This window comes from Dioscorea cayenensis, chromosome 3 (assembly GCF_009730915.1).
Source record: "Dioscorea cayenensis subsp. rotundata cultivar TDr96_F1 chromosome 3, TDr96_F1_v2_PseudoChromosome.rev07_lg8_w22 25.fasta, whole genome shotgun sequence".
In the NCBI taxonomy this organism is placed as follows: Eukaryota; Viridiplantae; Streptophyta; class Magnoliopsida; order Dioscoreales; family Dioscoreaceae; genus Dioscorea; species Dioscorea cayenensis.
The window spans coordinates 11,967,040-11,981,402 of NC_052473.1; the positions used below are offsets into that span (position 1 = coordinate 11,967,040).

The window sequence follows — 14,363 nt, forward strand, 5'->3', positions numbered from 1 at the left end:
AAAGGGCTTCTACGAGATACATTATACATGAGTGTGGAGGAGCAATTGTTAATGTTCTTGCACACCATAGGTCACAACCAACGCAACCGTGTCATTGCACATACTTTTTCTACGATGCGGGAAACCGTTAGTAGGTATTTCAATCATGTCTTATTCGCAATTGGTGAATTACAACATGAATTCGTGAGACCACCAAGTACGCGAACACCACCATATATAGCAACAAGGAACACATTATACCCTTACTTCAAGGTATTGTTATGTTGAATTAAAATAACTACATTTTTGGTGAAATGAATTCTAACAAATAATACTTAACTATAGGATTGCATTGGGGCCTTAGATGGGACACATATTCATGCTTCTGTCCCAGTATCTGAAGTAGCAGCATTTCGAGGAAGAAAACCATACCCAACACAAAATGTCCTTGCTGCTGTAGATTTTGACCTCCGTTTCACTTTTGTATTAGCTGGTTGGGAAGGATCGGCGCATGATTCCTTAGTTCTTCGTGATGCACTCGAAAGACCAAATGGGTTAAAAGTCCCCGAAGGTATCTAAATTTTTCTATCATAAAAAAAAGTTGAAATGAAATTAGTTATAATAATCGAATTCGTTAACATATTTCTATATGTTATTATTAGGAAAGTATTATTTGGTTGATGCCGGCTATGCCACAAGACCTGGGTTTATACCCCCTTACCGGGGTGTTAGATATCACTTGAAAGAGTTTGGCTCTCGAACACCTGCAAATCCTAAGGAGCTTTTTAATCTACGACATTCATCTGCACGCACATCCATTGAACGTGCATTTGGTTCTTTGAAGAACCGCTTTAAAGTCCTCGCATCCAGACCTTTTTTTCCATTTAAGACACAAGCAGAACTTGTTTTGGCATGTTGTACCTTACATAATTACATCCTCAACGGCGGTGAGGATGACTTTATTCCGTCTGAGGAAGATTGGATACCACATCGGTCTTCACAAACCACCTTTAGGGAACAAAGAGAAGAAGCACAAGAGTGGGCTATCCGTCGTGATCAAATTGCAGCCGAGATGTGGGCAAACAAGTAGTTCTATTTCCTGTAATGTTGACAAACCATAGCATTAAATGTTCTTATGTTACATGTTGGCCTGTTATCGTGCTGTTGTTTCCAATATTATTTATCTATGTTTTGCATTAAACACTATTCTATGGCAATGTAGAACTATAACAAATATTTTTTTGTTTGATGTTTATTAATCTTTGAATTCATTCATGCCATTTTTTTAATTTTCATGCTTCTAATATTATTCATGCTTTATACGTATTGCAATTTTTTTTTTTTTTGCATACCTTTCAATGATGCAGAATGGAAGGAGATAGTGCATTTGAAGGTAGCCAGACAGCATCAATTACCAAGAGCAGATTAAGGGCATCAGGAAATAAGAGATGGACACTAACTGAAAGTCGATACTTCATAAGGTTTATGGCTAGCCAAGTTGAGCAAGGCTTAAAAGTAGATAAAGGATTCAAACCACAAGCAATACATGCTGCAGTTCGAGCCATGAATGATACATTCGGGGTGACAGTTACGGAAGCTAATGTAAGTAACCATCTCAGAACAATAAGGAGAAGATGGGTGAGAATAAAAAAATTAAAAGAGATGAGTGGTATGGGATGGGATGATAATCTCAAAATGATTGTCATGGGAGAGGCTGAGTACATAGAGTATATTAAGGTAATAAATTTTGAACAGAAATTTATTTTGTGTTTTCAATTGATCATTTGAAATAATTTAATTGATGCTAAAATGCAGGTCCACACACAAGATGAGCCTTATTTGAATAAGCCCATTGAGGATTATGATCTTCTTGAGGCTATTTGTGGTAATGATCAAGCTACCGGTCATCGTGCCATCCCATCTGGAAGTCGTATTGGAGCACAAATGGATTACAACACTGAACCAGAAGCGTTCCCTCAAGCCCAGCATTTTGATAATATGTCTTTCGAGGAGGCATATGGTTATGGTGATGCCTCTCCACATAGTCAAGGCAATATTTCTGAGCCAGTGTCAACAACAAGTCCGTTGAGGAAAAAGAAAGGGAAAGGTAAGCGCAAAGCAAATGATCCCGATGATGCAATCCGTGAATTGTCAACCACCATCAAAGACGCATTTGCTTCAGTCAGATCCAGTCAATCAGTGAGCTTTGCAGTAGAAATTCAAGATGAGTGCATGAAATTGACACATTATGGATATTCCATAGAACAAGCTCTTATGGTGTATGAACACTTGATGGCTGATGACACACGTGCTAGAACCTTCTTTGGAATGCGTGAGGAATTTCGCAAGGTTTGGGTAAGAAAATTCTTTGATGGTGTCAACCAGGACCTTTGATGTGATGGTAAGAAATTTTTTATCTTCATTGTTCGTAGTTGTTCATTCTTTACATTTTATATCTTTCCTTTTTGTATTAATGTTCTTGTTTTCTTATATTAATTTCAGGAGGAATGACTTTATTTCGCCGATGAAGGATAATTCTACTCTCTATATATAGTGGAAACTTATTTGTGATGGGAGTTCTCATGTGTTATTTTTGTGTGTGTAATATATGGTGAAATGTGGAATATTATGGGTTTTTATATGGAGTACTTATGTGAGGAGGTTCATAACTAGGTTAATATGTATTTATAGTTAAGTTTGATGTGTTGTATGTTGTGAAATTTCATATGTCGTAATATGGAGATAAATACCTATATGGAGTTGTTGGTTGTTTGTTTGTTGTTTTTGTAAGTACCTATAAGTTTTGATGTTTATAAATAATGATTTTTTTATAATATTTGTTAGTGTTCTATAATGATGCTTATTGCAATAATATAGAGAATTTGTTGTGCTTTATAAGTTATGTGGTGTTTGAATGTTCATTATCTTTAGTGTATTAATTTATTTTTTCTATCTCATGATATATATCTTGTCAGGTTATAGAATTTTGAAGTTATATATGTAGAAGTTTGAAGTTTTGAAATTTATAATTTTATATAGTTTTATTTTAATTTTTGATTTTCACATTTCTAGGTTGTGTTATCGAATTTATTATCATTATTTTTAAAATAAGGGTTATTTTATAAAATAAATAAATACAAACATTACGAAAAATTAAAAATATAAATATGATTTTTTTTTCTATCCAATATTATAACAATACAATTTAATGAATTTTTTTATCATTAAAATCTAATAGATTTTGTTTTTGTGATGAATAAAATTTAATCTAATCAACATATTTATCCTTATGGGTGTAACCTCACCATGGTTTTTATATCTTCTAAATCCATCAAAACAAACACATGTTTATCAAATCCGGATTTAAAAATCCTTCCAAACAAACACAAAATTCTGAAATTCAGTATTTTCAAATACAGTTAACCAAACAACAGATTTCATTCTCCTGCATGTTCAAATCCATGGATTTACAAATACACTGTAATTGAAAATCCACTGCATTTTCAACTACATCAAACCAAACACACCCTTATATAAAGAGTTAACACATTTTTTTTTATTATTGCTTTATTATTAACAGCAAAACATATAAGTTGCATTCTTTTGTTGCCATATATATATATATGTTAAAAAAAATGGCATTGCTATAAAGATATATATATATATATATATATATATATATATATATATTTTATGCCTCCGGCCATTTAATGGCTCCAATAATGGATATCTCTCTATGCATCTGACCATATTATTTGTTTCAAAGGCCATCTATGATGGCGTTTCTTCATAATCAGTTATAATTAGATCATCAAGTACTTTATTTTCCTCACTATCATCATCATCGTCGTCACTATCATCATCATTATCAAGAAGATCACATCCTTTTGCATTATCTTCATCATTTTCTTTGCCACATAAAAAAACATCCAATTAAAAAGAAAATAACTGGACAAGCAAGCTTATTAACTCCATGATAGCTTTTAGACTTGAAAATGCAGCAACTGTGTGGATATCAACCATATTTGCACCATGCTTTCTACAAGAAAAGCTCACATTCATGTAGTGAACTGCAAATTGGCTTATCAGGTGCAGTGAATCATCCTCATCATCACCATGCAAATGTTTGAGCTTTTGGATCCAATGAAGCAGTCGTTTCTTATGTTCTTAGCTTGTCATGTTTAGAATGAAAACAAACTCAAATCTAATAAGTCTGCATAAAGAGTCTTCGGTTTCACCATCCCCTGTTGGTCATTAAGATCACGTCCTAATTCAAAGAAAAATGTCCTTCATCAGAATCATGCCCTTTCAGTAGTTCTTTGGACATTACTTAACATGTCCTAAAACTGTTGCCATCTCCTTCATGAATTGGTCAAAACCACGCTCCGCATCTTTTGAGTCTCACTAGTATGCTGAGAAAAGAACCATTGAGAGCTAGTCCTGCACCTTTTTAATCTTAGGACCAGCACCGCCATCGACATCTGCTGAAGGACCACCCTCATCCATTCTCCCGGCCATGTCGACCATGGCATCTTGATACATCTTTGCATTAATGGGGTTGCAATTTTTTTTAGCTCCTTCATCTTGTCATCGAACTCATAGGCTTGGCGAGCTGGTTGCTATCCAAATACTGAATAGCCTCATCAATGGCGTCTTTTAAATTCTTCTTGTCAGTATTGTCGACTTTGGAGGTGATCTTATCATCATTGCTTGTATTCCACATGTTGTAGGCATAGTTTTCCAATGTGTTATTTGACTAGATCTTCTTCTTGTGCTCCTCTAGAACTCTCTGACTGGTTCTCACCTCCTTCTTGGCTTCTTTCACCATGAGTATGTTGGAGACATTGATCAGAACATAACACAAGATGCTCACACTGCTGCAGCTCCAGGAATTCTCCAGAAATTCAGCATTGGTACTTCTCATCTTGGGACTCAAATCAAGATAGGATAGAAAGTTGTTTAACAGGATGCAAGTGTTTGTGCTGCACCTGGGGATGATTAAATTTACCTTTTTACTGTGTTTGTTTGTAATGTTTGGTTGAGATGAATATACTCTATGCATGTACTGTACAACCATGAAGGTTGGTCTGCTAGGTGTTTGTTTAAATGCATGGTGTTTGATTGAATGAAATAAGTTATTCAGTGTGAGAAAAACTCCAGCCTTCTTTCTTTTTCTCTTTGCTCTTGTTGTATGACATTGAAGTGATTATACTTTGTGAGAACTGAGTGAAATTCAGGTGTGATTGTTATACTCCTAGTTACAGAATTCCTGCAGAGCAGAGTGTGTGTTGCTCATCCAGTCACTCAATCCTAACAGAGTAGCAACTCCTGTGAGACTAATTTGCTTCTTCTACTCTGAGCAAGGCTGCTTCAATTTTCTTCTTTGATGCTTCTTCAGCCTCTTCAGCTCTGCACGTCAGAATGATATGCTCTTCAATTGGAAGCGTGACTGCAGAGGAGTTCTGGAGATCTTCAGTTAAGTTATCACAGTTCATCAGTACTTTCATCTCTTCAAGTGTAGAGGCTTCAGTGTTCGGGTTGTTTCATTATGTAATTTTAGCTTGATTGGTGCGTACAACATCGGCAGAGGCTGGGCTCGGACAACTCCGGCGCTTCATATGAAGATGGGACTCAAAAACCACTCATCCGAAGGGAGACAACCATTTCACGATGGAGTGAGAGATGGCGAGCCAAGGAGGAATGGAGCCCATAGCACAGGGGAAAATACAAACATAGGAGAGCCAGATCTTCAGTCAAGATAATGGGAGCGGAGGCCTACCATGCTTTAGCTAAGAAAGGCAGATCGCCATGGATGAATCCTTCATATTCCCCTTATCTTTTGGCTATATGGTGGTCGTTGGCAGCAGCAGCAGTAGTGATGGTTACTGCTATAATTAGGAGACGAGCAATAACAAGCGACGATAAGGGCGAAGGCCACAAATGTTGGCAGTAATGGTGATGGCAGTGACAACGGCTGCGGTGACGGCTACAGCAACGGTAACGGCAGCAGGCAGCAATGGCGACGGCAACGACAACGGCTGCGATGACAGCTACAACAACGGCAGCAGGCAGCAACGGCGACGAAAACTGGCAACAACCTTTCTTCTTTATAAGTATTATATATAGATGTTTGGTAGTGAGAGAATAAAAAAAAGACCTTCTTTCTTCGCCTTCTTCTTTCTGTCTTTCTCTTGCTGGTTCCTTCTTCTTCAGTCTTCTCTCACCCTTTCCTTCATTCTTCTCCTCTTCTCTCCGTCCGTCTTTTTTTTTCTCCCCCAATCCCCTTTTTAAAACCCTTTTTTTTAACTGTTGCCTCCCCATCGTGGTCATCCAACTGCACGTCATGTCATCAACAACTGGGCATCATGTCGATCGTGGGCGACCTCGTCCCCTACATCCCTAAATATTATTATTATTTATTTTTTAAAATTATAATATCTATGTATATTTTATAATTATTATTTTCTTATTTTTATTATTTTTATTATTTTTATTTTTATTTTTATTATTTTTTTCTTGTTATTATTATATACACATATTTGATTTGATTTGATTATATATATATTATTTAATTTATTATTATCATCATATAGATACCTAATATATATTTTTATTATTATTATTTATTTTTTATCATATTTTTTATTAGTTATTTTTAATTTGTTTTATTATTGTTTTATTATACATATTTCTTATTTGATGATTTTTTTAATTTTTTTATTTTATTTTATTCGTCCAATTTGATTGCTTTATTTTATTTTATTTTATTATTTTATGATTATTTTATTTGATCATATATATATATATTATCGGATTTTTTTATTTTAATTTATTTTATTATATAATTTTTTTATCTGATTTGGTATATTTTATTGTATATATTATTTTTATCTGATTTCATTTATTTTAGCTGTTCTGTTTTATTTTATCTTTTATCCTATATTTTTTTTATCTAAATTTAATTTAATTAATATTTTTATTTTAATTTATTATATTTATTATATATATATATGTATATATTTGACTCGTGATTTGTATTCATGGCATATTTCGGGATTGAGATCTCCTCCAGATCGGTGCTCTGGATATTTTAGATCAGTTTTGAGATCTATACTCTCAGCTGATCTTGAGATTTTGGATCGCCTCAAGATCGGTGCTCTTAGTTGATCCGGAGATTTGAATCTTTTAGATCATCTCGAGATCGGTGCTCTTAGCTGATCCAAAGATTTATGTATTTTGAATATTTTGGATCACCTCGAGATAGTGCTCTTAGCTGATCCAAAGATTTGTGTATTTTAAATATTTCTGATCACCTCGAGATCGGTGCTCTTAGCTGATCTGGAGACTTGTGTATTTTAAATATTTTGGATCACCTCGAGATCAGTGCTCTTAGCTGATCCAGAGATTTCAATATTTTAAATCGCCTCGAGATCGATGCTCTTAACTGATTCAGAGATTTGTGTATTTTGAATATTTTAGATCGCCTCGAGATCAGTGCTCTTAGCTGATCCGGAGATTTGTGTATTTTGAATATTTTGGATCACCTCGAGATCGGTGCTCCTAGCTGATCTGGAGATTTGAATATGTTAGATTGTCTCGAGATCGGTTCTCTTTGTTGATCCAGAGACTTGTGTATTTTGAATATTTTGGATCGCCTCGAGATCGGTGCTCTTAGCTAATCCAAAGATTTGTGTATTTTGAATATTTTGGATCGCCTCGAGATCTGTGCTTTTGGTTGATGCTGATATTTGGGTATTTTAGACCGTTTTGAGATCTGTGCTCTCGGCTGATCTTGAGATTTGTGTATTTTGAATATTTTGGATTGCCTCGAGATCAGTGCTCTTAGCTGATCTGGAGATTTGAATATTTTAGATTGCCTCGAGATCGGTGCTCTAAACTGATACAAAGATTTGTGTATTTTGAATATTTTATATCGCCTCAAAATCGGTTCTCTTAGATGATCCGGAGATTTGTGTATTTTGAATATTTTGGATCGCCTCGAGATCGGTGCTCTTAGCTGATCTGGAGATTTTAATATTTTAGATCACCTTGAGATCTGTGCTCTTAGTTGATCTAAAAATTTGTGTATTTTGAATATTTTGGATCACCTCAAGATCAATGCTCTTAGTTGATCCGAGATTTGTGTATTTTTAATATTTTTATCGCCTCAAGATCGGTGTTCTTATCTGATCCGGAGATTTGAATATTTTGGAGATGCATTTAATTATTTATTATTATTTATGTATAAACAAGGCCACTTCCCTATACTGACTGTGGAGGGAGCAGTGGATAGCCCAACTGTCATGATTAACCAGGTCAAACGAACTCAAGTGGAAGAAAACCAAACCGAGAGGTATGCTGAGAATCATCCAAGGAGATCCAATGGGCAAATAGGTGACTGACAGGTGTCACTAAATTTAAGGATTTTATTATGTAATTACGGTATGGGGATCAAGATAGTGGAGGAAACATTATCATGAGGATCAGAGTAATGGTTGACTGGTAACCAATAGGTGAAATGGGTTATTGTATGTTGTCAGGCTTTAAGATGTATCCAATGAATGGAGACGGGGCAACGAATAGCTCTCCTTCTTTTCTCTCCTCTCTTCCTCCTCTTTCTCTCTGCCTTTTCCCCATCCCTTCTATTCTCCCCTCTTACACACCTTTCTACTGAACACTACCAGCGGGATTGCATCACCAACAGAGGAATTCACTCCCCATTGCTTCAGGTTGTGGCTTTTTTAGTTCATTCACAATTGCTTCTAGTTTGGTATTTCTGAGCTACTTATGATGGACTTGCGATTTTGGTGTTTGCAATTGAGTGTAGGATTGTTGATGAAGTGAGGAAAAATGATATCTTGTTGGCGAAATTGGAAGCGGAAAAACCACCCGTAAGCTCCTCTTGATGATTGGGGAAATATTTGTTGGATTTACAATGCAGAATTGCCCCAGTTTTTGTTTAATGCTAGATTTTGCCAAAATGGTAAAGCTATTGGTGTTACTCAGCCTCAAGCCATCTCCAACCATGACTCCAAATCCCAAATTTGGGGTCATGGTTGTCTCCAACCCATCCCCTTTTTCTACCCCAAATTTGGGGTCCCACCTATTTTATAATTTTTTATTCAATATTTTTTATTTTTATTATTGTAACTAATAAAAATTATAAGTTATTAATTTATATAATTAATATTTTAATTATAAGTAATATTTTAATATAATTATAAAGTTTATGTGCAATTAATTATTTAATAAAAATCCTTGCATTTGATGTTTGGTTAGATATACTTGGAGGAGGGCCCCAGAGATATCCTTGTATTTTTGACAGGACAAGAAGAGATTGAGTCAATTGAGAAACTTATTCACGGGCGTCTAGATAAACCGCCCGAGGACAGTAGGAAAGTCATAACAGTTCCTATTTAACCTTCTCTTCCCTCAGAGCAGCAAATGAATGCCTTCAAGCCTGCCCCATCTGGTTCCGCAAGGTAACTATGCTGGTTTCCATTGACTTTGTAAACTTTACCAACTTATCATTATCACTGATGGACCTTGTTTGCCTTGTGAAATGCAACTTTTTTTATCCAGATAGATATAGTCATTATCATTACTAGGAAAGTTACACAAACTATTCCTGATGGCATAAGATCTAAACAGAACAATAGTGTTAGATTTGATAGAGATTATAGCGTGCACTGGAAAGGGTGGTGCTATTTTATTGTTTCTATGGATATGGATTTTGAACTAGGGTTAGGACTTACGCTTATGTTGTTTGTCTATCCAAATGTTACAAATTGTCTAAAATTATCAAATTCTTTCTGATTAGAAGCTCAGAGACATATATATGCAATTTTTACAATGACTATGCAGAGCTTTTTTTATTTAATTTTTATTTTATTTGTATTTTTCTAAATTCTGCCTCTGTTGTGTAAAGTTCTTGTAAGCTTTTATCTAAGGCAAAAAAGTAAGGGATATGATGTGTACTTAATAGTAACAATCCCTGGATCGAATATGTTGTTGATCCTGGATTGGTCAAGGCCCGTTTATACAATCAAGTTACAGGAATGGAGTCATTGATCGTCATCCCAACTTCGAAATCACAGGCTCAACAAAGGAGGTGGATAAATTAGTGTTCTTTATAATTAGCTCATTTCATTTTCTGGCTATTTGATATATATGGATATTCTTGAAGCGTCTTCTATGTGATTTTGTTCCTAGAGCCCTATATCACGCATAATCTGAGCAAGCTGTTGCTGTGTTTTGATTAGTTTGTCCAATACCAACTTCTAAAATGGCTGGAAAAATTGTGTTATCAGTCAGTTGTTAGAACCTTAATGGCCTATTTAGTCTTGTTAGAAGCAGACTTTTATTACTTTGTTCGAGTACTTTTATTTTTTTTTCTAATAAAAGTGCCTTTGAAATGAAAAAAATGATAATAGTGACCATCTTTTACAATGATAAATAGCAACTTGGAGAGATTGATTTGCTATGTTTAGGCTTATATTTGCCATGATAACAAATGCCCCTGAAGTATTTTTTTCTGACACACTGTATATGAATTTTTCTAATTAGTACAAATATCTATTTTTACAAAACATGAATTATTTTTATAGTGTTTCTGCCCTACAAAGAACAAATTTTCCATGAGCAGTTGTCAGTTTCCCATATTGATTAGGTTCCATGATGTACTGTTTATAATGTTGCAGCACTACCCTCAATCTTACTGTAAGTAAAATAAGTTCAATTACTAATTATATACAGGTCAAAGACCAACATAGAGTCTTTAATCACCCACGAATATTTTGGATATGATTGAATTGTTCTGTTGGATTGCATGATCCTATTATACTTGCTGCGATAGACAACTTCTGTTGACTCTATACTTTCATCCTTTTCTCTGTAACAAGGATGCTATGCTTCTGTAGTTGATTTGTGGTTGTATAGCAAATGGTTGGTAGCACTGAATTTAAGTGGATTTTAAAATCTAATTTGTTTATGCTTGAAATTTTTCCTTGTCTTGTACAGTTATTGCATTTGGTGTAGTAGATGATAAATGCCTTTTAATGTACTGGTCGTGCTGGAAGTGAGGGGCCTGGAAAATGCTAGATTATATCCAGAATCTGAGTTTTGCATGCAAAGTGATTCAACCATTCCTGAGATAAAGAGGTGCAACCTTGCAAATGTTGTACTACAGCTAAAGACCCTTGGCATTGATGACATTATTGGGTATGATTTCATGGAGAAACCATCGAGGTAATTGTTGAACACCATGCTGATTTCTATTGTTTGAAGTTCTACTTTTATTAGCATTGATATATAATTTTTTTATTGTTTATTTATTTATTTATTTTCCAGTTTATGTTATTTGTAGACCTACTTTTACTAGCATTGATGCATCACTTCTTCTTCAATTTTTTTTTTAAACAAAAGAAATGTTTTTGACATAAATTTGAATGCAAGGCAACCAGAGGATATGCCAAAAAAAAAACAACAACAACAACGTGAACAAAGAAAGGGAAAGCATGATGCATCTCCTGAAATAGGTGCATGGGTGATTAGGAATGGCACGAGAAAACCTTCAACGTAGATTTGACTCTCATATAAAATCTCTTTTCTGTTATTTTCTTTTTTTATGGGTACTGCTCCAATACTTTTTTTTTAATGTTGTTAACATGACATTTAAAGGTTCATTTGAAGCAAGGGAACCCTGAAATAGGTGCTTATATTTTATTTTATTTTGTTAACCTAATTTCTTGTGCTGAACATTTTTTTTTTACATGGATGGCTGCCAACAGGATGACAATTATGAAATCTTTGGAGCAATTATTCCTTTTAGAAACTTTGACAGATGACTACAAACTGTCAGACGCAATTGGGCATCAAATTGTTAGGATCGAGTGGGAGGAAATGTATGAATGTTCTCACAATACACTCAGGTTCACTTGAATGTTAAACTCTCAATACAAGAACAAAATGAAAGGAAGAGAAGTGAAGAAGAATAGATAGCTAAGATGCTCTGAAATTCCCTTGCATTCATTTCATTAATTCATTCAAGCATTTAAACAAACAACAGATATGCATGCCAGTCAAGCAGCATAGTTCATACAACCACAACAAATGAAACATAAAAATACAAACATACAGTGAAAGTAAATTCTAAATGAAACACAACAATGAGATAACTCTGGGATGATGTGAATCCCAATTCAGTGCTAAATTCACTAATCTTCGGCTGCAGTAGAATGAGCTGGAGGTTGGAAGATGTGCAGGCACCTGGGGAGCAACAACCAATGGCTCCAGTGATATGTCTCTGATCAAACATCTTCAACACAAATGGCGTGGTTACCGTTGGATCCTATTTACTCCAAAGCACTCATCTTGGCAAATGAGTTCAAATGCTTGGAAGAGATGTTGATTGTGGTCTCTATGCTTTTAATAGAATCAATTTTCTATTTCCCTTGTGAGAGGATGGAAGAAGTGTGGTAGAGTTATGGATCCATGATAAGATTGCAACTTATTGATCATATTAGTTGCTTGTTTCACTTTCCAGTGAATAGTTGAATAAAGTGCTTGGGGGAAAAAATTGTTGCAAGCGCGTGTAACATAAGAAATCTTGCTTGTTTGATAGTCAAATTTCTTGTATGTTTCCATATTTAGATTAATTGTTATGCCAAGTAAACTCTCTGTTTGTTCAGTTTAACATTAATGCGAGCGCTTTGTAATGCTTTCTGACTTGAATATGGTTTGCATGCTTAGCAAGAGCTGCAAGGAAGAGCTTTTCAACTCCAGATGGGGATCATGTAACCCTAGTCAATGTATTTCGAGCTTTTTCAGAATGTGTTGATAAGAGCAAGATGGTTATGAGTAAAGATAAAACAATTGAGAAAAACTTGAACAAATGGTGCATCAAAAATTTTATCAACAGTCCATCCCTTAGGCATGTTTGAGACATTCACAGTTATTTTATGCTATTTTTTTTGGGAAAGAGGAGCGGGGCGAATCCATTAGAGACCCAGGGACGTGCACAAGCCTCGGTGGAATAAGTGGGGATGGGGCCGCACTCACGTGAGCGCTGGAATCACCCGTACATAACCACTATTCACAATTCCCAGAAATGTGCCCTCAGCCAAGAATCAAACTCTCACCATCGGTGAGAGCTCTATCGGCGACCCGTGTACCAATAGACCCAAAAGTCGTTGGCCATGTATTTTATGCTATTTGCATTCAATCATTATACAATCATTCTTTTTACCTTGCAGATGCCAAAATCTTCTGTTGTAAGACCTAGTGTTCCTCATGATTTACAAACTCTTTGCGGTCAAATTCAAGGGCATGTTCAACAAATCAAATGGGTTTGTCAGTCTCATCACGCGGCAATGATATGCTTCAGTTCTGGAGATGTCTCACTGCTGCTTTCTTTATCAATGCTGCTATGAAGCAACCAGATGGAATGTACAGGTATAGATTCTTTACCCACTACCATAACCTAAAACAAAGCATCATCTTCATGTGATTGCTCAGCAGAAACATCTCAAAAATATCTCCTTTTTATCAATAAAAGCATGCATTGGATGTGAAATATTTCACGGTTTTCCACAGCTAAAGATGCAACGTCATTCTCTCACTCTAATCGCCGATGTTTATATTACTTGACAGGGCATTGGCAAGCAGGCAGACTCTGCAGATCCATCCATCATCAGTGTTGTTCCGATCAAAACCATAGTGTATCATATTCAATGAGCTGGTTAGAACTAATTAATCACAACTATGTCCGGAACCTCACAAGGATTGATCCACTTTGGTGGTTGCCTGAACTGGCTCCTCATTTGCCTGAACTGGCTCCTCAATATTATGCTTCTTCATAGTAATCTATTATACCATGCTTTTTCTATGTTGTAATGTAACTTAAATGCTATTTTTATATTTCATTCTTCATTAAAATTTCATCTATCTTGTATTGTTCCAAAAATTTGGAAATATCATCCGATCTCTCTATGATTTTGTAAAGTTTAAATTGATTGAGCTAAAATTGATTTTGTAAATTATATATATATATATATATATGGATTGGGGTTTTTTAGACGTGAGCATGGGCTGTTTAACCCGGCTTGATTCAAGTGTTGGCCCGTTGAGTCTGTTTCGCGGAGAAGCCATCTCTCCTGGTTCTGGAACCAGTGTATTCCATGGTTCCAACCTATTAAAATCTGACACGTGTCATCAAATCACAATAGGAAAAAAATTATTATCATATAAAACACGTGTCAAAATATGATAGGTTAAAACCATGGTATTTCCTGATTCTAAAACCAGATTGGCTATGCTATTATAGGGATGGGCATGGGGTGGGGCGGGAACGAGGAGTATCTCCCACTCACTTCCCCATCTTGGGC

General features: G+C 35.3%; 1 protein-coding gene and 1 pseudogene across 1 annotated transcript; both read left to right on the forward strand.

Moving 5' to 3' along the window:
- Nucleotides 1-114: 114 nt before the first annotated feature.
- Nucleotides 115-2,068, forward strand: LOC120250326. The gene is made up of 6 exons (XM_039259135.1): nucleotides 115-252; nucleotides 325-550; nucleotides 642-1,065; nucleotides 1,347-1,716; nucleotides 1,795-2,005; nucleotides 2,061-2,068. The coding sequence occupies exons 1-6, from the start codon at nucleotides 115-117 to the stop codon at nucleotides 2,066-2,068; spliced, it is 1,377 nt and encodes a 458-aa protein (XP_039115069.1).
- A 6,387-nt stretch (nucleotides 2,069-8,455) lies between these two features.
- Nucleotides 8,456-13,838, forward strand: LOC120250337 (annotated as a pseudogene).
- The last annotated feature ends 525 nt before the right edge of the window (nucleotides 13,839-14,363 follow it).

Coding starts and splice junctions, on each gene's coding strand:
- LOC120250326 (XM_039259135.1), top strand. CDS start 115: ATGCGGGAAACCGTTAGTAGGTATTTCAATCATGTCTTATTCGCAATT. Junction 253..324: donor CATTATACCCTTACTTCAAG/GTATTGTTATGT, acceptor ACTTAACTATAG/GATTGCATTGGGGCCTTAGA. Junction 1,066..1,346: donor GCCGAGATGTGGGCAAACAA/GTAGTTCTATTT, acceptor TCAATGATGCAG/AATGGAAGGAGATAGTGCAT.